General features: G+C 43.6%; 1 protein-coding gene across 9 annotated transcripts in view; it reads left to right on the top strand.

The window, feature by feature from the left end:
* ankdd1a (ankyrin repeat and death domain containing 1A) overlaps positions 1-24,287 on the top strand; it is a 294,535-nt gene that overhangs the window by 222,982 nt on the left and 47,266 nt on the right. For all 9 annotated transcript variants that reach the window (XR_006309520.1, XM_043677683.1, XM_043677682.1 and 6 more), the window contains one exon: positions 14,398-14,529. Coding sequence is in view for 8 of the 9 variants with exons in the window: in XM_043677683.1 (XP_043533618.1) it covers positions 14,398-14,529 (132 nt within the window). In the remaining variant the exon portion in view is untranslated. The remainder of the gene's footprint in view (positions 1-14,397; positions 14,530-24,287) is intronic.

Here is a 24,287-nt window from a genome sequence, read left to right on the forward strand (position 1 = left end):
AGGCGGGTTCTTTACACAGAGAGTTGTGAGAGCATGGAATGCGTTGCCAGCAGCAGTTGTGGAAGCAGGGTCATTGGGGACATTTAAGAGATTGCTGGACATGCATATGATCACAGAAATTTGAGGGTGCATACATGAGGATCAATGGTTGGCACAACATCGTGGCTGAAGGGCCTGTTCTGTGCTGTACTGTTCTATGTTCTATACAGCACAGGAAAGGGCCCTTCAGCCCACAGTGTTGTACTGAACATCACGCCAAATTGAAATAATCCTTTCCGCCTGCCCTTGGTCCATATCCCTCCATTACCTGGATATTCTCTAAATATCCCCTAAACGTTCCTAATGTGTCTGCCTCCACCACCACCCTGGCAGCACGTTCTAGACTCCTATCACTGTCTATGCAAAAATGTGCCCCTCACAAGTTCTTTGAACTTTCCCTTTCTCATCTTAAATGCATGCCCCTGAGTATTAGACATGTCACCTCTGGGGAAAAAAATTCTGACCGTCAACCCTTACTATGCATCTCATAATTTTATAGACTTCTATCAAGTCTCCCCTCAACCTTAACCGCTGCGGAGAAAAGAACTGGGGTTTTTCTAGCCTCTCCTTATAGCTCATATCCTCTAATCTAGGCAGTATCCTGGAAAACCTCTTCTACATCCTGTCCGAAATCTCCACATCCTTCCTCTAATGTGGCAACCAGAATTGAATGCAGTACTCTAATTGTGGTCTAACAAAAGTCTTTTAAAGCTGCAACATGACATCCTAATTCTTGTACTCAATAAAGGCAAGCATGCCATATGCATTCTTTACTACCATAGTTACTTGTGTGGCTAGTTTCAGGGAGGTGTGGGCTTGAACCCAAACTTCTCTCTGTACATCAATGCTCCATTAACTATATAAGTTTCCTTAACATATGATCTCCCGGAGTGCAGCACCCTACACCTACCCAGATTAAACTCCATCTGCCATTTCTCCACCCATTTCTCTAACTGATCTATATCCCACTGTATCTTTTGACAATCTTCTACGTTATCTGCAATTCCACCGAACTATGTATGGACAACAAACTTACTAACTCACCATTCTACATTTCCGTCCAAGTTATTTATATATATCACAAACAGCAGAGGTCCCAATATGGATTATTGTGGAACACCGCTAATTACAGATGTTCAGCCAGAAAATCACCCTTCCACCATTACTTCTATGGCGAAGCCAATTCTAAATCCATACGGCCAAGTCACCATGGATCACATGCATCTTAATCTCCTGTATGAGCCTACCATGAGAGACCTTGTTGAAAGTCTTACTAAAATCAATGCAGGTTACATCAATTGCTGTACCCTTATCGATCACCTTTGTCGTGTCCTTGAAAAATTCAATCAAGTTTGTAAGACATGACCTGCTCTGCACAAAGTAATGCTGTTTGTTCCTAATTATGCATTGCTTTTCCAAATGCACGTAAATCCTACCCCTAAGAATTCTCACCAGTAGCTTCCCAACCACCGATGTGCGATTCACTGATCTATAGTTTCCTGGATTACCCTATTTCCCTTCTTGAACAGAAGAACAATATTGACTTCTAACCAGTCCTCTGAGATATTTCCAGTGGGTAACAAGGATTCAAAGATCTTGGTCAAGATCCCAGCAATCTCCTCTGTTGCCTCTCTCAATAACCATGGGGCCCTAGGGACTTACCCACCTTAATGGTCTTCAAGAGACCCAACATCACTTCTTCTTGACCTCAAAATGTCCTAGCATATTAGCATGCTGCACACACATCTCACTATCCTTGATATCCTTTTCATGGGAGAATACCGATGCAAAGTACTCATTTAGGATCTCACCCACATCCTCTGCCTCCAAGCACAAGATTCCTCCTTTGTTCAAGAATGGTCCTATCCTCTCCTTAGTTATCTTCTTGTTTTTAATGTATGTGTAGAATAACCTTACTTACCAAGGTCATTTCATGGCCCTTGCTCTTCTAATTCCCTGCTTGAATTCTTTATGCTTTCTTTATTTTCCTCACGGGACCTGTCTGATTTTAGCTTCTTAAACCTTGCATATGTTTCTTTTTCCCTTTTGACTAAATTCACAACTTCCCTCATTATTCCCTCAACTTGCCAAAGAACAAAGGAAATTTACAGCCCAGGAACAGGCTCTTCAAGCCTGCACCGATCCAAATTCACTGTCTAAACCTATCGCCCAATTCCTAAGGATTTGTATCCTTCTGCTCCCCACCTACTCAGATATCTGTCCAGACGCACCTTAAATGAATCTACTGTGCCTTGCCTTTACTACCTCTGTTGGCAACACGTTCCAGACACCTACCACCCTCTGTGTAAAGTACTTTCCTCATATAACACCCTTAAACTTTTCCCATTCTCTTCCAAATATAAATAGATCCTGTCCCTCAATAACTTCTCCAGCAACTTTCCCACCACTGACATCAGGCTCACTGGTCTGTAGTTACCTGGAATATCCCTACTATCCTTCTTGAACAGGGGAACAACATTAGCAACCCTCCAGTCCTCCGGCACCTCACCTGTGTTCAAGGATGATACAATAGCTGTTAGGCCCCAGTTATTTCCTCTCTTGCCTCCCTCAGCAACCTGGGATAGATCCCGTCCCTTCCGCCTTAATATCCTTTAGCCTACCCAACACATCCTCCCTCCTTATGTCAACGTGATGCTGAGTAAACAAACTTCTATCTCTAATCTCAACATGCATCATGCCCCTCTCCTCAGTGAACACTGATGCAAAGTGTTCTGTGGGTGGCACGGTAGCACAGTGGTTAGCACTGCTGCTTACAAGCACCAGAGACCTGGGTTCAATTCCCGCCTCAGGCAACTGTCTGTGTGGAGTTTGCACATTCTCCCCATGTCTGCGTGGGTTTCCTGTGGGTGCTCCAGTTTCCTCCCACAGTCCAAAAATATGCAGGTTAGGTGAATTGGCCATGCTAAATTGCCTGTTGTGTTAGGTGAAGGGGTAAATGTAGGAAAATGGGTCTGGGTAGGTTGCTCTTCGGAGGGTCGGTGTGGACTTGCTGGGCCGAAGGGCCTGTTTCCACACTGTAAGTAATCATTAAAAATCTCTCCCATTTTCTCAGGTTCAACGCACAACCTTCCTTCCTTATCCTTTAGTGGACCAATCCTTTCTCTAGTTACCCCCTGCTTCGTACATATGAATAAAAGGCCTTGGGATTCGCCTTAATTCTGCTCACTAAAGTTATTTCATGATCCCTATTAGCCCGCTTGATTGGTTTAAGATTGGTCCTATTCTCTCGATATTCCTCCAAGGCCCATTTTGTTCTTAGCTTCCTGGACCTTATGTATGCTTCCCTTTTCCTTTTGGCTAGTTGCACCATTTCTCCTGTCATCCATGGTTCACGGATCTTGCCTTTCCTATCCCTTGTTTTCAAAGGGGCATGCTTATTCTGCACTATCTTCAACCTATCTTTGAAATCTCCCACATATCAAATGTGGACTTCCCTTCAAATAGTTGCCCCCAATCTACATTTCCCAGATCCTGCCGAATTTTGATATAATTGGCCTTGGCTTCTTCCCTTAGGACCACTTTCATCTTTGTCTACAAACTTATAGAATTGTGGTCACTATTCCAAAAGAATTCCCCCATTGCTACTTCTACCACCTGGCCTGGCTCTTTCCCCAACACCAGGTCCAATATGGCTCCTTTCCTAGTTGGACTATTGACATACTGCTCTAGAAAACTTTCCTGGATGCTCTTAACAAATTCTGCCACATCCAAACCTCTGACACTAAGTGTATCCCAGTCAATGTTGGGAAAATCAAAATCTCCCATCACCACCACCACCCTGTTACCTTGACATCTTTCCATATTCTGTTTACCTATTTGTTATTTTACCTCACGCTCACTGAGGCCTGTCGTACAGCTCCAACAATGCAACTGCACCCTTCTTATTTCTCAGCTCTTCCCATAATGCATCGGTTCTCAAGCCCTCCATAGTGTCCTCCGTTAGCACAACCATGATATCGTCCTTCAACAGCAATGCAACCCCTCCCTCTCTTTTACTTCCTTTCCTGTTTTGTCTGAAGCATCTATATCCTGGAACATTTAGTTGCCAATAATGCCTTTCCTTCAGCCAAGTCTCTGTGATCGCATTAACGTCATACTCCCAGGCACCAATCCAAGCCCTAAGTTTGTCTGCCTTACCCACTATACTCCTTGCGTTAAAGGATATGCACTTCAGTCCAAGAGTCCATTTACATTCATCTGCTGTCTGCCTCCTCTTCCCTTGGTAATGCTAACTTCATGATCCTGTTCCTTACTGCCTTTAGTTTCCACCTCACCGTCTGCCAGTCATTTCGCCTGGTTCCCAGCCCCCTGCTACATTATTTTAAACCCTCCCCAACAGCAGTAACAAAAACTTCCCCAAGGATGTTAATTCCAGTCTGGTTCAGGTGTAGACCATTCAATTTGAAATAGTCCCACCTTCTCCAGAACTGATTCTAATGTCCCACAAATCTGAACCCCTCCCTCCTACATCATCCCTCAAGCCATGTGTTCATCCTGCCTATTCTTTCATTTCTATCCTGGCTAGCACGTGGCACTGGTAGCAATCCTGAGATTGCTACCTTTGAGACCCTCCTCTTTAACTTCTCTCCTAGCTCCCTGAATTCTGCTTTCAGGACCTCCTCTCGTTTTTTACTTATATCATTGGTACCTATGTGCATCATGACAACTGGCTGTTCACCCTCCTCTTTCAGAATGCTCTGCAGCCGATCAGCGCTCCCAAGCACTTGGGAGGCAACATACCATCTGGGAGCCTCGTTTTCAGCCACAGAATCGCCTAGTTACTCCCCTTATAACAGAATCCCCTATGATAAGGCCCTACGAGTTTTTTTCCCACCCTTCTGAACAGCAGTGCCCGCCACAGTGCCATGATCCTGGCAACTGCTGCCCTCCCTTGGTGAGCCATCTCCCCAAACAGTATATCTGTTTTGGAGGGAGATGACTGCAGGGTTTACCTGCACTGCCTTCTTACTCTTTCTTTGCTTTTTGGTCACCCATTTACTGTCCATCTCAGCAATTCTAATCTGTGGTGTGACCAATTCACTAAACGTGCTCTCCATGACCACGGATGCTCCACATTGAGTCCATCCGCAGCTCCAGAGCCGTCATGTGGTCAAACAAGAGCTGCAGCTGGACACTCTCCTTGCAAGTGTAAGAGTCAGGGACGTTAGCCACGTCCCTCAGCTCCTACATCAAGCAAGAGGCACGTGCCACGGGTCTGAGGTCCTCTGCCATTGTAAGCCTTAGCTTTAACTCAACTAACTAATACCAAACAATGCACTTAAATATATAAAAGAAAAGGAAAAATACCCTTACCTTACAGAGTAATTTTCTTCCTACTGAGTTTACAGACTCTTATTAAGGTTAGAGGAGATGGGTGGGAGGGAGACCCGATGGTGTAGGGCCTCAGGTTTAGATCTCACCCACTTAAAAAACAATCACTTACCCTTCCCGGCAGCTCTCGCTTTTCTCTCCCCTCTCTCCTCGTCGCTCTGTAAAAACTGGAGGCCTGACTCCCGAGTCCCTTTTAAAGTGGGAAAGCTTAACCCCTACCGGCAGCCCTCGCTTCTCTCCACCCACTCTCCTTGCGGCTCTGTAAAAAATAGAGCAAAATGCCATCCTTGTCCTTCCTCCCAACTGGAGCATGCCGGTCCTGAACTCTGATCAACAGACATTTAAGCAACTCACTTGTTAAATGCCCGATAACAGCCCAATTAACATGCCCGAGCCCCTGCCTAATACTATTGTAATTTGCCCTCCCCCAATTTAGTACCTTCCTGCAAGCTTCTGACTTATCCTTATTCATATCTTAAAACTTAAAGAGTTGTGATCACTATTTCTAAACTGGTGTTCCATTGAAAGGTCAATCACCTGGCCAGGCTCATTTGCCAATACAAGGTCCAGTATGGCCCTCCTCTAGTTGGACTATCCATATACTGTTTCAAGAAACCCCCTTGGATGCACTTAATAAATTCTGCCTGGCTAAGCCTCCTGCTCTAAGGGAGTCCCAGTCAATATTGGGGAAGTTGATGACACCCACAATGCAACTCTGTTATTGCATCTTTCCATAATTTGCCTACATATTTGTTCTTCAAATGTCTCGGTGGCTGTTTGGTGGCCGGTAGTATAATCCTGTCAGAGTAATTGCACCCATCTTATTTTTGAGCTTTATCCATATTGCCTCAGTGGTTGAGCCTTCCAGCATGTCCTGTCTGAGTGTAGATGTGGCATTCTCCCTGATGAATAATGCAACTCCTCCATCTCATTTACCTTCCTCTCTTTCTCATCTAAAACAATGAAACCCTGGAATGTTGAGCAACTAGTCCTGTCCCTCTCTCAACCAAATCTCTATAATGGCCACAACATCATAGTCCCATATATTGATCCAGATTCTAACCCTATCTTCCTTATCTATAATACACCTTGCATTGAAAGAAATATGCTTCGGCCTGTGAGTACCATCATGTTCATTTACCTGTCTCTGCTTGTCCTTCCTTTCTGACTTATTGATCCTAATGTCTCCCTTCCACTCAATTCCTCCACTTGCTGACCTCCTGCTGTGGTTCCCAGCCCCTTCCACACTAGTTTAACATAGAACATAGAAAAGTACAGCACAGAACAGGCCCTTTGGCCCACGATGTTGTGTCGAGATTTAATCCTAATGTAAAATATAGTAACTTAACCTACGCACCCCTCAATGCATTGCTATCCACGTGCATGTCCAACAGTCGCTTAAATATCCCCAGTGACTCTGCTTCCACCACCACAGCTGGCAACGCATTCCATGTAAAGAATCTACATCTGACATCTCCTTTCTGCCTTCCTCCTAATATTTTCAAACTATGACTTCTCTTACCAGTCAATCCTGCCCTGGGGAAACGTCTCTGGCTATTGACTCTATCTATTCCCCTCATTATTTTGTACACCTCGATCATGTCTCCTCTCTTCCTCCTTCTCTCCAGAGAGAAAAGTCCGAGCTTATTCAGCCTTTCTTGATAAGGCAAGCCCTCCAGTCCAGGCAGCATCCTGGTAAATCTTCTTTGCATCCTCTTCAAAGCCTCTGTATCTTTCCTATAGTAGGGCGACCAGAACTGGACACAATATTCCAAGTGTGGTCTTACCAGGGACTTGTAGAGCTGCAGCAAAACCTCGCGGCTCTGAAACTCGATCCCCCTGTTGATGAAAGCTAAACCACCATATGCTTTCTTAATAACCCTATCCACTTGGGTGGCAACTTTGAGGGATCTATGTACTTGCACACCCAGATCCCTCTGTTCCTCCACACTGTCAAGAATCCTACCTTTAATCCTATATTCAGCATTCGAGTTCAATCTTCCAAAATGCATCACTTCGCATTTATCCAGGTTGAACTCCATCTGCCATTTCTCAGCCCAGTGCTGCATCCTGTCTATGTCGTGCTGCAGCATGCAATAGCCCTTTATACTATTGACGACACCTCCAACCTTTGTGTCATCTGCAAATTTACTAACCCATCCCTCAACCTCCTCATCCAAGACATTTATAAAAACTACAAAGAGCAGAGGCCCAAGAACAGAGCCCTGTGGGACCCCACTCAACACTGACCTCCAGGCAAAATACTTCCCATCTACAACCACTCTCTGCCTTTTGTCAGCCAGCCAATTCTGAATCCAGATAGCCAAATCTCCCTGTATCCCATAATTCCTGACCTTATGAATGAGTTTACCATGGGGAACCCTATCTTGCTGAAGCCCATATACACCACATCCACTGCTTGACCATCATCGACCTGTCTTGACATCTCCTCAAAGAACTCAATAAGATTTGTGAGGCATGATCTGCCCCTCACAAAGCCATGCTGACTGCCTTTAATCACACTATGCTTTTCCAAATAGTCATAAATCCTATCCCTCAGAATTCTATCCAAAACATTGCTGACCACAGACGTAAGATTGACTGGTCTGTAATTGCCAGGGATTTCCCTATTACCCTTAAAAAGAGGAACAACATTCGCCTCCCTCCTGAGCAGCGCTAGCAAACCTCCCTGCAAGGATATTATTTGCCCTCCTTTAAACTTTTCCTTCTTAGCTATGTTCGCTAGTATTTGACGTTTGTAGGAAAAAGACTATGACATTCCAGCCTATCCATGTCTCTCATAATTTTACATGCTTCTATCAGGTCTCCCTCAGCTCTAGTGAAAGAATGTAAGTTTGTTCAACCACTCTTTATAGCTAATGGACTCCAATCCACACAACATCCAGGTAAACCACTTTTGCACCCTCTCCAATGCTTTTTCATCCTTCCTATAATGTGGCAACCAGAACTGTACACAGTACTTCAACTGTGGCCAAACTAAAGTCTTACACAACTGCAATATAGCTTGCCAACTTCTGTACTTGGTACCCTGACTGATGAAGGCAAGCATGCCGTATATCTTCTTTACCACCTCATCCACTTGTGTTGCCACTTTCCAGGAGTTTTGGACTTAAGTCCCTCCAGACATCAATACTCCTAAGGACCCCGCTCATTTACTGTGTACTTTCCTTTTGCACTTGACCTCCCAAAGTACATCAGCTCACATTTTCCAGATGAAATTCCATCTGGCATTTCTCCACCCAGCTTTCCAACTAGTCGATATCATAGAAATCATCGAACCCTTACAGTGTGGAAACAGGCCATTTGGCCAACAAGTCCGCAATGACCCTCCGAAGAATGTCCCACCGATACCCATTCCCCTACCGCTATACATTTCCCCTAACTAATGCACCTAGCACCCTGAACACTATGGGCAATTTAGCATGGCCAGTTCACCTAACTTGCACATCTTTGGACCAAAGGAAGAAACCAGAGCACCCAGAGAAAACCCACGCAAACATGGAGAGAATGTGCAAGCTCCACACAGACAGTCACCTGAAGATGGAATCAAACCCGGGTCCTTGGCGCTGAGAGGCAGCAGTGCTAATCACTGAGCCACTAATTTTAATTTTGTGTGCAAACTTACTAATTATACCGCTAACATTTTCATCTAACTTATGTATATACAGTACAAACAGCAGAGGTCTCAGCACTGATCCTCGTGGAACACCAATGGTCACAGACGTCCAGTCAGAAAAACACCCTCTACAGCTGCCTTTTGTCTTCTATGATAAAGCATATGGAATAGTGTAGGTTAGATGGCCTTCAGATTGGTATGACAACTTGGCACAACATCGAGGGCCGAAGGGCCTGTACTGTGCTGTAATGTTCTATGTTCTAAGCCAATTTTGTATCTAATTTATTGGCTTACCATGGATTCCATGTGACTGCTGGTCACACTGCATCAGTCAGGGCATTGAGAATAGAAGTTGGGAAGTTATGTTGTAGTTATGCAGGATGCTGGTGAGGCCACACTTGGAGTAATGTGTTCAGTTTGGTCACCTAGTTATAGGAAGAATGCTATTAAACTGGAAAGAGTGCTGAAGAAATTTACAAGGATGTTGCCTGGGCTCAATGGTCTGAGTTATCAGAGGGTTTGGACAAAGTAGGGCTTCTCTCATTAGAACGTAGGAGACTGAGGGTTGTCTTATAGAAGTGTATAAGATCATGAGAGGCATGCATAGGGTGAATGCACTCAGTCTTTTTCCCAGGGTTGAGGAATCAAGGACTAAAGGGGATCAGTTTAAGGTTAGAGGGGAAATAATTAAGAAGAACCTGAGGGGCAACTTTTTACATAGAAGATGGTACACGTATGGAATGAGCTACTAGCAGAAGTGGTTGAGGCAGGTACATTAACAACATTTAAAAGGCATTGAGACAAATATATGGATAGAAAGGATTAGAAGGATATGGGGCAAATGCAGGGGAATGGGGTTACCACATTTTGGTTGGCATGAACCAGTTTGTACCAAAGGATTGTGCTGTAGGTCTCTATGACTGTCTGACTTTATGATATTAAACTAATTACTGCAGCTGAATTACAAAATTTGTTTACTATTTGCTGGTGTGAGTTCCATTCATTCTAGCAATTTCACCTAAGCACCATTTTGACAGTTTCTTAGTGGGATAATGGCCCAATTAAAAGGTATTTAACAAGTACGTACAGAAACCATTTGCTGTTCTGTAATCTGTCCAGGTCCGGAGAATGGTTGGTGAGGGCTGATTAATATTATAATGTTTCGTGGAGACATGATGGTGGGGATGGTATTGTTCTGTACGCTATGCTTGTTCAAAGGTAGCAAGAGCTGATAAGGTATGAAAATGCAGTAATGGGTTTGAAAGGGTTGTTTTGATTAGAAAGGGTTGTTTGAAATTTTACTACCTTACAATAGTAAAATATACTACAAAACACAGTTTTGTAAATGAATGAATGAAATCATGTTATAGTAAGCAATGGGTTAGTAAAGGGTCATGAATGTTTGAACAGGAACCCAGTATTAATGAATATAGCAAGCTGGTGAGTGAATTAGTAAAGATAACCTAAAACACAATATCTCACAAAACCCCCTTGATGCACCGAACAAATTCTGCCCCATTTAAGCCCCTGTCACTAAGGGAGCCTCAGTTAATATTGGGAATATTAAAATCACCCACTAGAACAACCCTGTTGCTTTTACATCTTTCGATAAGTTGACTGTTTCTCTGTCCGACTGGCTATTGGGAGGTTTATAATGTACCCCATCATAATGATTACAGCTTCCTAATTCTTAAGTTCTACCCATACGGCCATCCAAGATATCTTCTCTTTGTACAGCTGTACAGTACATTCTCCTTCATCAGTCATTTAACTCTCCGAATCCTTTTACATCCCTCTCTACCACAGCTGAATCATCTAAACTCTAAAATGTTGAGCTGCCTATCATGCCCTTCTCTCAACCAAATTTTTGTAATGGCTACAACATCACAATTTCATGTACTAATGTAAACTCTAAACTGATCTGTCTTGCCTGCTATACTCCTGACATTAAGATAAGTTCACTTAGGACCACCAGTCCCACCTTGTTCATTAAACTGGTCCTGCCTGTTCTTCCTATTAGATTTGTTTGACTTAACCACTACCTTCCCCTTGATTACTCCACATGCTGTCCTACTGCTCTGGTTCCCACCCTCCCGCCACACTAGTTTCAACTCTCCCAAATGATACTAGCAAATCTCCCTGCAAGAATATTGTTGCACCTCCAGTTTATGTATAAGCCATCTTCCTTGTACAGATCCCTCCTGTCCTGGAAGAGATCCCAATGATCTAAATATCTGAAGCTCTCCCTCCTACACCAGCTCTTTACCCAGGCTTTCACACGTATTATCTTTCTATTTCTGGTTTCACAAGCATGTGGCACAGGGCATAAAATAGGAGGGATGTGATTGCACTGGAGAGGGTGCAGAGAAGATTTGCCAGAATCTTGCTTGGGTTGGAGAGTTTTAGTTATGAAGAGAGATTGGATAGACTGGGGCTATTTTTCTTGGAGCACAGGAGACTGAAGGGAAATGTATAAAATTATGAGGGGTAGACAAGAAGAACATCTCCCTCATGGTGGAGGGATCAATGACCAGAGGGCACAGATTTAAGGTAAGGAGATCAAGGTTTAGAGGAGATGTGTAGAAAGACCTTTTCACTCAGAGGGCTATTAGAATCTGGAACTCACTGCCTGAAAGGCTAGTGGAACCAGAAACAACAACTAACACTTAAGGAGTATTCAAATATGCATATGTGATGTAAAGGCATACAAGCTTATGGCCTGACCTGCCGTGCTTTTCCAGCACCAGACTCTTGACTCCGATCTCCAGCATCTCCAGTCTTCATTTTCACCATATAAGTTTATGGGCCAGCCGCAGGGCTAGGATTGGAATAGTTGGGAGGAAGGGTCACCGGACCCGAAACGTTAACTCTGATTTCTCTCCACAGTTGCTGCCACATCTGCTGAGGTCATCCAGCAATTTCTGTTTTTGTTTTAGAATAATTAGGTGCTTGTTTTTGACAGACTCAGATTTAATGGAACTTTTTCTGTGGTGTATACTCCTATGACTCCATTCCAATCCCATCTGTCTCACTGAGAAGCTCCTCATTCTCTCTCTTTCTATAGCAGCCTCATTCTCATTCTATATTAGTTCCTCACTTTCTATAGCAGCTCCTCTCTCTGTTGCAGATCCTTGCTCTCTCTCTTTATTGCAGCTCTCCCTCGATGGCCACTCCTCGTTCCTGTCTCGAAGACAGGCCCTCACTTCCTTGTGCTCTCTAGCGGTTCCTTGCACTCTCTACAGCAAATCCTGTTTCCTTCTCTATAGCAGCTTCTTGCTGTTTCGCTTTAGCAGGTCTTCACTCTGTCTTGCTGTCGCAACTCCTCATTCTGTTTCTTTATTGCAGGCTCTTTGCTCTCTGTCTCTATAATAGCACCTCACACTGTCTGTGGCAACTCCTCATTCTCACCACCTCTGTAGCAATTCCTCATTTTCTCTCTACATATTTTCTAATCAACCAGTTCGGAGATATTATTACCTACCTCTGGAGCAGGTGGCTGAATTCAGGCCTCCTGTCTCAGAGGTAGGGACATTACCACTGCACTATGAGACCTTTTGGTTTTGCTCTGTTGTAGCTTCCTTGATAGCAGCTGCTTGTTCCCTCTGTAGCACTTCCTTGCACTCTGTCTCTATTGCAGCTGGTCATTCTCTGTCTCTCTATATAGCAGCTCCTTGCACTCATTCTCTCTGGCAGCTCCTCATTCTCTCTGCCTCTTTAGCAGCTTCTAGTTTTCTGTCTCTTTATGGCAACTTTCATTCCCTCCCTCTACAGCGCCCGTATGACAGCTATTCATTCACATTCTGTAGTAGCTTCTCACTCTTTCTAAAGTTGCATCTCTCTTTATCGCCATAGCAGTTCCACTGTATAGCAACTCATTCTGTTGCTTTATTGTGTCGTCGCCCTCGCCTTCCCTATTGCAGCTACTTGTCCTCTCGCCTTATATCAGCTCTAGTTCTCCCTCTGTCAAAGCCCCCTTTCAGCAATTCTTGGTTCTCACTCTATCCAGCAGCAACCTCATCTCTCCCTCCATAACAGCAGCTTGTTCTGTCACTGTAGTGACTCCTCATTTTCTCTCTATAGCAGCTCCTCATTCTCCCTCTCATTGGCAGCTCCTCATTTTTTCTTTCACACATCTTCACTCTGTGTTGCAGTTTCTCATTTTCTCTCCAATGCAGCTGCTCACGCTCTCTCTATAGCAGCTCATTATCATTTCTCTCTCTCTCCCTTTAGCACCTTCTCATTCTCTTGTGAACAGCTCCTCCTCGTTTCTCTCCATAACAACTCCTTGCTTTCTGTCTCTGTGGCAGCTCCTCATTCTCTCTGTAGAAGCTCCTTGGGTGCTCTCATCAGCAGCTGTTTCTCTGTCGGAGCTCTTTATTCTTTCTCTTTAGCAGCTCTTTGTTCTCTCCATAGATCCCTTTCGCTGTCTCTTTAGCAGCCCCTTGTTCTGTAATTCAGTTGTTTAATCTTTATGACTATATGTGATATTAGTTTTCTTTCTCTGTGGCAGTTCGTCACTCCCTCTCCATAGCATCTTTTTGTTCTCTCTAGCAACTCTCCACTATCCCTACGGCAGTTTCATGCTCTCTGGAACAACTTCTTGCTCTGTCTAAACCAGGTCCTTCTATCCTAGCGGAGAAAGTGAGGTCTGCAGATGCTGGAGATCAGAGCTGAAAATATGTTGCTGGAAAAGCGCAGCAGGTCAGGCAGCATCCAGGGAACAGGAGAATCGACGTTTCGGGCATAAGCCCTTCTATCCTAGCACATTGCTGGATCTATAGCAGCTCCTAATTCTCTAGATAGCAGTTCTTGGTGCAGTCTCTAAAGCAGTTCCAGTCCCTTGACCATTTTCTTGCTCTTTCACTCATTTATATGTTTTTTCTCTCTCTTACTGTCTCTAATTTCCAAATTTATTTCTTAAGATAATATATGTATGAGGCATTAGATTTTTTTGTGAATAAAATTGTGTTATAGTTTTAAGTAATTTGGTTATCCTAATCATAGAGTGGAAGCAGTCCAGTTGGCCCATCAAATCTACACTGACCCTCCAAAGATCATTCCACCCTAACCTATCCCCTCACCCCCCTCCCCACCACCCTAACCCTGGATTTCCCGTGGCTAATTCACCTATAGTGCACATCCCCAAACACTTTGGGAATTTATCATTGCCAATCCACCTATCCTGCACATCTTTGGACAGTGGGAGGAAACTGGAGCACCTGGAGGAAACTCATGCAGACATGGGGAGAATGTGCAAACTCTACAGACAGTCGCCCAAGACAGCAATGCTAACCACTGAGCTGCTGTGCTCTCAGATATTTATGTCTGTTTGTAATATTTAACGATACTTGCATTTTTCTAATTAACAGGTACGAAAAGTTACAAGGAGCATGGGCACAGGATGTTGCTGAATTGGCTGCCCGGTGTAATTATCTCAGGAGAAAACCCAGTTAAAGGGTTGTATGAAGGCCTAGTGGGAATAGGCAGGAGAGACCTGGCAGGTAATTTTTCACATTTCTTTATTCACTTGTGCGACATGTGTGTTCCTTGCTGGCTAGTGTTTATTACCAGTCCCTAGTTGTATCATCTATAGCCACTGGCTAATTTTAGAACATAGAACATAGTACAGCACAGTACAGTACAGTACAGTACGGCCCTTCAACCTACAGTACACATAGTACAGTATGGCTCTTCAACCTACGATGTTGTGCCGAGCATTTATCTTAATCTAAGATCAACCTAACCTACATACCCCTCAATTTACTGTCGTCCATGTGCTTGCCCAGCAGTCGCTTAAATGTCCATAAAGTCTCTGACTCTACTACCACTGCTGGCAGTGCATTCCAAGCACCCACCACTCTGCGTAAAGATCCTACCTCTGACATCTCCCTTATACCTTCCCCAGTCACGTTAAAATTATGACCCCTCGTGACAGCCGTTTCTGCTCTGGGGAAAAGTCTCTGGCTATCTACTCGGTCTATGCCTCTCATTACCTTGTACACCTCTATCAAGTCACCTCTTTTCCTTCTCTCCAGTGTTAAAAGCCCCAGCTCACTCAACCTCTCTTCATAAAAAAAGGCCTCCAATCCAGGCAGCATCTTGGTAAATCCTCCTAATAACAAGGTGACCAAAACTGGACACACTATTCCAAGTGTGGTCTAACCAGGGTTTTATAGAGCTGCAGCAAAACCTCGTGGCCCTTAAACTCAATCACCCTGTTAATGAAAGCCAAACCACTGTACACCTTCTTAAAAACCTAACAACTTGGGTGGCAAGTTTGAGGGATCTATGTACGTGGATCCCAAGATCCTGCTGTTCCTCCACATTGCCAAGAATCCTGTCTTTAACTCTGTATTCAGCATTCAAATTCCACCTTCCAAAATGAATCATTTTGCATTTATCCAGGTTGAACTCCATCTGCCACTTCTTAGCCCAGCTCTGCATCTTATCAATGTCAGTTTGTAGCCTGCAATTGCCCTCGACACTATCTACAACACCACCGATCTTTATGTCATCGGCAAACATACTAACCTACCCTTCCACTTTTTCATCCAAGTCATTTATAAAAACTATGAAGAGCAGTGTCCCAAGAACAGATCCCTGTGAGACCCCACTTATCACTGATTTGCACGCAGAATACTTTCCATCCACTACCACTTGCTGTCTGCTTTCAGCCAGCCCATTCTGTATCCAGACAGCCAAATTTCCCTGTATCCCCTACCTTCTAACTTTCTGAAAGGGCCTACCGTGGGGAACCTTATCAAATGTCTTACTGAAATCTATATACACCATATCCACTGCTTGACCTTCGTCAACTTTTCTTGTCACGTCCTCAGTTGAAATCACCCGTAACAACAACTCTGTTACATTTGCACCTTTGCTTGTGAGGCATGACCTGCCCCTTACTTAGCCATGTTGACTATCTTTTAATCAAACTATGTTTTTCCAAATAGTCATAAATCTTATCTCTCAGAATCCTTTCCAGTACCTTTCTTATTACAGATGTAAGACTGACTGGTCTGTAACTCCCAGGGATTTCCCTATTCCCTTTCTTGAACAGAGAAACAGCATGCGTCTTCCTCCAATCATCTGGTACTACTCCTATGGAGAATGAGGATGCAAAGATTAGATTAGATTAGATTAGATTTCTTACAGTGTGGAAACAGGCCCTTCGGCCCAACAAGTCCACACCGCCCCGCCGAAGCGCAACCCACCCATACCCCTACCCCTACATTTACCCCTTACCTAACACTACGGGCAGTTGAGCATGGCCAATTCACCTGACCTGCACATCTTTGGACAGTGGGAGGAAACCGGAGCACCCGGAGGAAACCCACGCAGACACGGGGAGAACGTGCAAACTCCACACAGTCAGTCGCCTGAGTCGGGAATTGAACCTGGGTCTCTGGCGCTGTGAGGCAGCAGTGCTAACCACTGTGCCACCGTGCCGCCCGTTACCAGATCGTTACCAGAGGCACAGCAATTTCATTCCTTACTTCCTGTAGTAACCTTCGATATATCTGGTCCGGCCCTGGGGACTTACCTATTTTGATGCTTCCCAGAATTTCCAGCACATTCACTTTCTTAATATCAATCTGTTCAAGACTATTAACCTGGTCCATGGTGTTCTGATTATCAACAAGGTCCCTCTAGTGAATACTGAAACAAAAATCTACTTCAGGCCTCCCCAACCTTTTCAGACTCCAGGCACAAATTCCCTCCACTATCCCTGATCGGTCCTACCCTCTCTCTGATCATTCTCTTATTCCTCATGTACATGTCGAATGCCTTTGGGTTTCCCTAATCCTTCCCGCCAAGGTTTTTTCGTGCCACTTCCTAGCTCTCCTCAGTCCATTTTTGAGTTCTTTCCTAGCTACCCTGTAATCCTCTAAAGCTGTGCCAGATCCTTGTTTCCTCAATCTTAAGTAAGCTTCCTTCTTCCTCTTGCTGAGAAGCTCATCTTCTCTTGTCATTCAAAGCTCCTTCACCTTACTATTCTTTACCTGCATCAATGGAACAAAGTTATCCAATACTCGCAACAAATGCTCCTTAAACAGCTTCCGCATTTCTGTTGTGCATTTCCCGTGGAAGAATTGTTCCCAATTTATACTCCACAGCTCCTGTCTAATCACAGTATAATTTTCTCTTCCCCAATTAAATACCTTCCCATGTTGTCTGTTCCTATCCTTCTTCTTGGCTATGGTGAAGGTGAGGCAGTTTTGGTCACTATCACCGAAATGCTTTCTCACTGAGAGATCTGACACATCGTCTGGCATGTTACCTAGCACCAAATCCAATATCCTATCTACATATTGTGTCAGGAATCCTTCCTGGGCCCACCTAACAAAATTGGCTCCATCCAGACCATCTGCATTAAGGAGGTTCCAATCAATTTTAGGGAAATTGAAGTCACCCATAACAACAACTCTGTTACATCTTTCCAAGAACTACTGTCCAATGTGTTCTTCCATCCCTCTGCTGCTATTGGGAGGTCTATATGTTGTGCCTTTATTTAATAAAGGCTGTAAAGAGAAGCCTGGGAACTGTAGACTGGTGAATCTGACAACAGTGGCGAATAAGGTGCTGGAGAGGAGTCTGAAAGATAGGATTTATGTGCATTTGAAGAGGCCAGAACTGATAGCATGGCTTGGCATGTGGGAAATCATCTCACAAACTTGATTGAGATTTTTGAGGACGTGGCCAAAAAGATAGATGAGGGCAGAATTGCAGACCATGTCTACGCAGACTTTAGTTAAGCCTTTGACAAGGTTCAGCATGGTTAGTAAAGTTAGAACACATTGGATTTAGGGAGAGTTTGCCAATTAAATACAAAATTCGCTTGAGAGTGGAAGAGAGATGGTGGTCATGGAGGGTTGTTTTTCGGAGGCCAGTAACCAGCAGGGATCAGTGCTAGGTCCGCTATTGTATGTCAATTATATAACAACTTGGATGGAACTTAGGAGGCGCAATTAAGTATGTTTGCTAATAACACCAAAGTTGGTGGGGAAGTGGAAAGTGAAGAAGGTTATTTAAGATTCCAGAAGGATCTTGATCTATTGGGCCAGTGGGCTGAGTGGTGGCAGATGAAATTTAATTTGGACAAATGTAACATTGCATTTGATAAGACACACAAGGCAAGACATATACAGTTAGTGGTAGGGCCCTGCAGATTGTTGAGAAACAGAGAGACCTAGGGGTTCAGATACGTAGTTCTTTGAAAGGTGTTTAGCATGCTTGCCTTCATTGCTGAGATCATTGAGTATTGGGAAGTCCTCTTGAGATCCTACAGGACAATTGGTGAGATCACTTTTGGAGTATTGTGTCCAGTTCAGGTCACATTGCTATAGGATGGATATTATTAAATTGAAAAGGGTTCAGAAAAGATTTACAAGGGTGTTGCCAGGACTGACGGTTTTCGTTGTAATGAGAATCTGGGTAGGCTGGGACTTCTTTCACTGGAGCGTAGATGTAATGATTGTAATGAGGTCAGCCAGGTGGACCTCATTGAACTTGAATTCCTTGATTGGGTCTGTTAATCTGGTAAATCAGGTAGCCCTGTCTGACAGATAAGAACAGGAGTGTCAGACATCCTGTTCACTCTGAGAGCTGGCTGTAAGGGAGCTGGATCATTGTCAAGGACTCTCCATGTATAAATAAAGGGTGACTTGGTGACAGGATACAGGCTCTGTGGAGTTATTTCAGTGGCGATGAGAGAAAGGCACATGCCTGAAGGAATTTGCTCACAACAGTCATCTTGAATTGCGGTTAGCATTTCTGGCATTATGATGGTATTCGGGAAGCTTGACTCATTCAATCCTGTTGTTGAAGACTGGGACAATTATGGGGAAAGAATGCATTATTCTTTTCCTGGCGAATGACATTGGGTCAAATGAAAAGCAATGATTAATTCTCCTGACAGCTTGTGATCCCACAGCTTTTTTTTGTCATTAAGAGTCTAATTTTCTCTGAGGCATTAGATACTAAATCCTCTCAAGAGTTGATGGATTTAGTTCAGGAATATTATGACCCTAAGCCTCTTTCAATTCTGAACCGCTATCGGTTGTATTCTACAATTTCAAATAACCTCCATTCCCATCCCCTAACTCCCTTTCCAGTCCCTTCTCCTCCCTTCCAGTCCACTTACTCCAGCCACCAACCGGATTCATTCTTCCCATCGACCAAGTAGGCCTTCTACCTGTGTTCACACATTACTACCGCACCACTCTGCCTGTCCTCCACCCCTCCTTTATCTGCAGCTCCCTGCATTTTCACTTCCAGTCATGAAGAAGGCTTATACCCAAAACATTGACTACTGATGCTGTCTGATTTGCTGTGTTCTTCCAGCCTCCTGCTTGTCTACATTTGTTTTACTCAGCAATTCAAGAACCAGGGAATTTGTATTAGGAGATTTGATTAGGATAAGACGACTGACAAAGGCTTTGATTTAACCCTTAATGCGATGCTGAGAGATCATTTGGTATGTGTGATTAATGATGTAACAGTGAAAAAGCGTCGACTAGCTGAAGCCCATCTGGACTTCAAACAGGCTTCATCATTGAAAATGCGGCAAGTAGAGCATTTGAGTTGGACGGTATTCTGATGGAAGTGGACAGCCTTGCCAGTCTGACTGAGCTTTAAAGGCAATTGCATTGTCAGACTCAGGACATATCCTGAACAGGGGGATTCTTGGTCAGCCCACAGCAAAGCCCCAAAACAAAGCCAAATCTCAGCCAAATAGTTAAAATTTTCTTCAGGATCCGGGCCAGCAAGCCATTGCAGTTGCAGCTGGTATGCAGACTCGAGACAACAAAAGAGACCCACTAGACCTAAATAGAGTAAGAGAACTCATACGTCAATATCTAGGATAGTGCACACCTTGGGAAGTCCACCTACATCAGTTTGGAACTTTGCAACATCCAAATCAGAACTAATTAAAATAAATGTCTGGTTAAATGGTCACCTGATTCTAATAGATGTTGGTACTGATGTGGCCATTTCAGTGATCACAGAACCAGTCTTTAACATTTGCTCTGGTCTCTAATCCTTAAGTTTGCACAAGACCTTGGCTAGACTGAGAACCTATACCTTTACAGATTAAGGATACAATTTTGATTCCGGTCTCTTATGAGAAGAAATTACCACAGATTGTAATAAAAGGCGTGGACCCAAGCTTGATAGGGCAAAACTGGTTGAGAAAAATTCATCGAGATTGGCTCAACATCTTTTGATCAGAAAATGGCTGCCTGTGTGAAGTCCTAATTAAATACTTGGATGTTAAATACCTGAGCAGCATGGGGCTCAGTGGTTAGCACTGCTGCCTCACAGTGCCAGGGACCCAGGTTCAATTCCAGCCTCGGGCGACTGTCTGTGTGGACTTTTCACATTTTCCCTGTGTCTGCATGTGTTTCCTCTAGGTGCTACAGTTTTTTCCCCACAATCTAAAGATGTGCAGGTTAGGTGATTTGGCCATGCTAAATTGCCCACAGTATTCAAGGATGTGTAGGTAAGGTGCATTAATCAGGGATAAATGTAGAGGAATGGATCTGGGTGGGATACTCTTCGGAGGGTTGGTGTGGATTGTTGGGTCGAAGGGCCTGTTTCCACACTGTAGGGATTCTATATTTCTGGAAGGCCCAGGAACTATCAAAGGAGCCAAGGCCATTTTGAAGTCTTTTGTTGATCTGAAACATTACTCAAACAAATTATTTATTTGTCCAAACTAATCTTTAATTTTCCCTTGCATGCAAGGGGAGAGCACCTATTCACATAGTCCTAGGTAACAACTCCAACAAGCAATTCAAAATACAGTCTTTTTATAAGATAAACATGGGAAAATCTCTTCATGATTATTCAACAAAACAGTAAGTACAAAATTGTGCTCACGGGTCTCACTGATAGGAAATGAATACTGGTGCATTTCACTGGGATTATTTGTTCTTTCCAAGGCCATCTGCCTTTCCCATGGATTCTGCCAAATGGTGTCTGCTTGTTTGAACTGCAGCTTTCTGCCCACTAGTCACCAGCAATACCAAACTCAACCCTCAAGCCATTCTATCCTTCTTGCTGGCCTCCAAAACGTTTTATTCTTCCACAGCTACCTTGCATGTTGACCAGGAAGCTCCACAATTCTGAATGGCCTGGTCAGTGTTATTTGCCTTATGGACAAAAGTAGGGGCAGCAATCAGAAGGCTGGAAAACAAAGTAATCATCAAACCAGACCAAATTTGCGAAATGGGCAGCCAGTGGTCTCAAAAATTGTGAAGTCCAACAGGTTAGTTTGCCTTTGTGTGGATTTGAAATAAATGGTAGATTGTTTTTCACAGTTGGATAAATAACCAATCCCTCACAAAGCTGGCAGAGGTGCTGTCCTTCACGAAGCTGGAAATGAGCTATGTGTACTGGCAATTGCGGTTAGATGAGGATACCCAGATGTATGCTTTAATTAAAACGCATAACGGATTGTACCAATATACGAGACTGTTACTTGGGTTATCATCAGCCTGTGCGAGTTTTCATACGTCTGCATACCGGCTGCAACTATAACTTTACAAGTTCTACCCCAGGTCATCATTTATCTAGATGACCTGCTAATAACAGGGAAGACAAATAAGGAGCACTTTGAGAACTTGGACATGGTCCTTAGATGTTTCTCCCAGGCAGACATATGGCTTAGGAGGGAAAATACATTCAGTTAGAGAAGGGACATTTGCCAGTCATATTTGAAGGCAGGAAGTTCCATTAATACCTTTAGGGCCTAAATTTGTAACAGTAATGGACTACAACCCTTACGAGGTCCAGTTAAACATGACAAGGCAGTGTCACCCATAGCTTCAGGCCGGATTCAATGGTAGGCTCTAATTCTAAGTGGGTTTAATTACAAGTTGGAATACCATCCAGGAGGCCAAGTAACAAATGCAGATGCAATGCTCTGCGTCCTGCTGGCAGATACACCACCAGTCGCACTGCCATCGGAAAAGTCTGTAATGATTTTAAATTTTCTGGATGCGCTTCAAATCACAGCTTCAATATCAGACTTTGGACACAGAAAGATCCGATCCTGGCAAAACTGAAACAGCATGTTGTGACAAGGAAAATCAAAGGGCTGTCACAACCAGAATTGAAACCTTTTTGGATCAGATCACAGTAAAGAATGGCATGTCATGATGGAGAGCAAGAGTGATTGTCCCAAGCAAAAGTGACCACCAGATACTGGGTGAACTTCACCAGCGTCATCCAGGAGTTTCCAAAATGAAGATGTTGGTGAGAAGATTTTTGATTTGGTTTATTGTTGTCATATGTACCTTAGTACAGTTTTGTTTTGCGTGCAGCATAGGCAGATCATAACATACAAGGACATACAGATCATCGGGTGTTTAGACAGAGTGAGGCATAAGAAGGTTACAGCTACACAGGAGGTGCACAAAAGCAAGATCAATATTAGATTTAAAATTAGAGAGGCCCATTCAGCAGTCTAATAACAGCGGGGAGAAGCTATTCTTGAACTTGTCGGTACATGTGTTTAAGCTTCTGTATCTTCTGCCTGACGGAAGAGGTTAGAAGAGAGCATTACCGGGGTGGGAGAGGTCTTTGATGATGCTGGCATCCCAGGGTGGGAGAGGTCTTTGATGATGCTGGCATCCTTTCCACAGCAACAAGAAGTGTAGATGGATTCTATGAATGGTAGGTTGGCTTCCGTGTTGATCTGGGCTGCGCACACAGCCTTCTGTAATTTCTTATGATCCTGAGCAGAGCAGTTGCCATACCAGGCTGTTATGCACCAAGATTGAATGCTTTCTGTGGTGCATCTCTAACAGTTGGTGAAGGTCCTTATGGCCATACCAAATTTCCTAAACCTCCTGAGGAAGAAGTCGCATTGTTGAGCCTTCTTGGGCATCGCAACTACATGGGAGGTCCAGGACAAGTTGTTGATTATCGTCACTCTCTTGATACTCTTTGCAGACAAGGACAAAAACTACCGCTGACAGCACCGAACCCTGCAGCACCCCATTCGTCACTGCCTGCCATTTTGAAAAGGAACTATTTATTCCAACTCTCTGCTTCCTGTATCCTAACTAGTTCTCTATCCTTGTCAATAAACTACCTCCGATACTATGTGCTTTAATTTTCCTTACTAATCTCTTGCCATAAGTCCAGATCCACAACATCTACTGATTCACCATTGTTTACTCTACTGGTCATATCGTCAAAAGATTCCAGAAGATTTGTAAAGCATGATTTCCCTTTAGTGAGTCCATACTGACTAGAACCGATTCTATCTCTGCTTTCCAAATGATCAGTTATTATATCCTTAATGATTGATTTCAGCATTTTCCCCACCAACAATGTCAGGCTAAATGGCCTAGAATTCTTTATTTTCCCTCTCCCTTTTTTAAAACGTTAACTACCCTCCAGTCCATTGGAACTCTTAGAGAGTCCCCAGAATGCTGGAACATTATCATCAATGTGGCAGCTATTTCTAGGGCCACTTCCTTAAGTACGCTTAAGGAAGCAGAGGGTCTTATCAGGTTTTCCCCAAAACCATTTCCTGACTAATAAAGATTTCCGTTCTTTTTTCCTTCATGTTTGACCCTCTGTCCCCCAGCATTTCATGAAGATTATTTATGTCCTCCTTAGTGAAGACAGATCCAAAGCTGGTCTGCTATCTCTTTGTTGTCCATTATGAATTCACCTAATTCTAACTTCAAAGGACCTACATTTGTCTTCACCATTCTTTTTCTCTTCACATATCTATAAGAGCTTTTGCAGTCAGTTTTTGTTTCCGGCAAGCTTAATTTTATATTCTATTTTCCCTTTGTCCTCCTTTGTTGAATTTTGAATTTCTCCCAGTTCCTGCTCTTTCACTTTAACACTGTTCCTGATTTCCATTGTTAGCCGTAGTTGAGCCACCTTCCCTGTTTTACTCTTATGCCATACAGGGATGTATAATTGTTATATGTCAACTGTGTAGTTTCATTACTTCGTGGGCTCAATGTTCTTAGTCATTGTGGCTGTTGTCTCAAAGTGGCTGGATGTACACAGAGTTCATTTGTCAAACACAGGTATGACGATAGAAAAGCTGTGTGCATCTTTTGCAATTCACTGACTCCTAGAAGTGTTGGTCACAAATAATGGGCCATCATTTACCATCAGGGAATCTGTGTATTTCCTAAAGTCAACTGGTATTCAACACATAAGGATAGTTCAATACTATCCATCATCTAATGGTCTGGCAGAAAGGGTAGTCTAAACATGGAAAGCA

Source organism: Chiloscyllium plagiosum, chromosome 36 (assembly GCF_004010195.1).
Source record: "Chiloscyllium plagiosum isolate BGI_BamShark_2017 chromosome 36, ASM401019v2, whole genome shotgun sequence".
NCBI classification, from domain to species: domain Eukaryota; kingdom Metazoa; phylum Chordata; class Chondrichthyes; order Orectolobiformes; family Hemiscylliidae; genus Chiloscyllium; species Chiloscyllium plagiosum.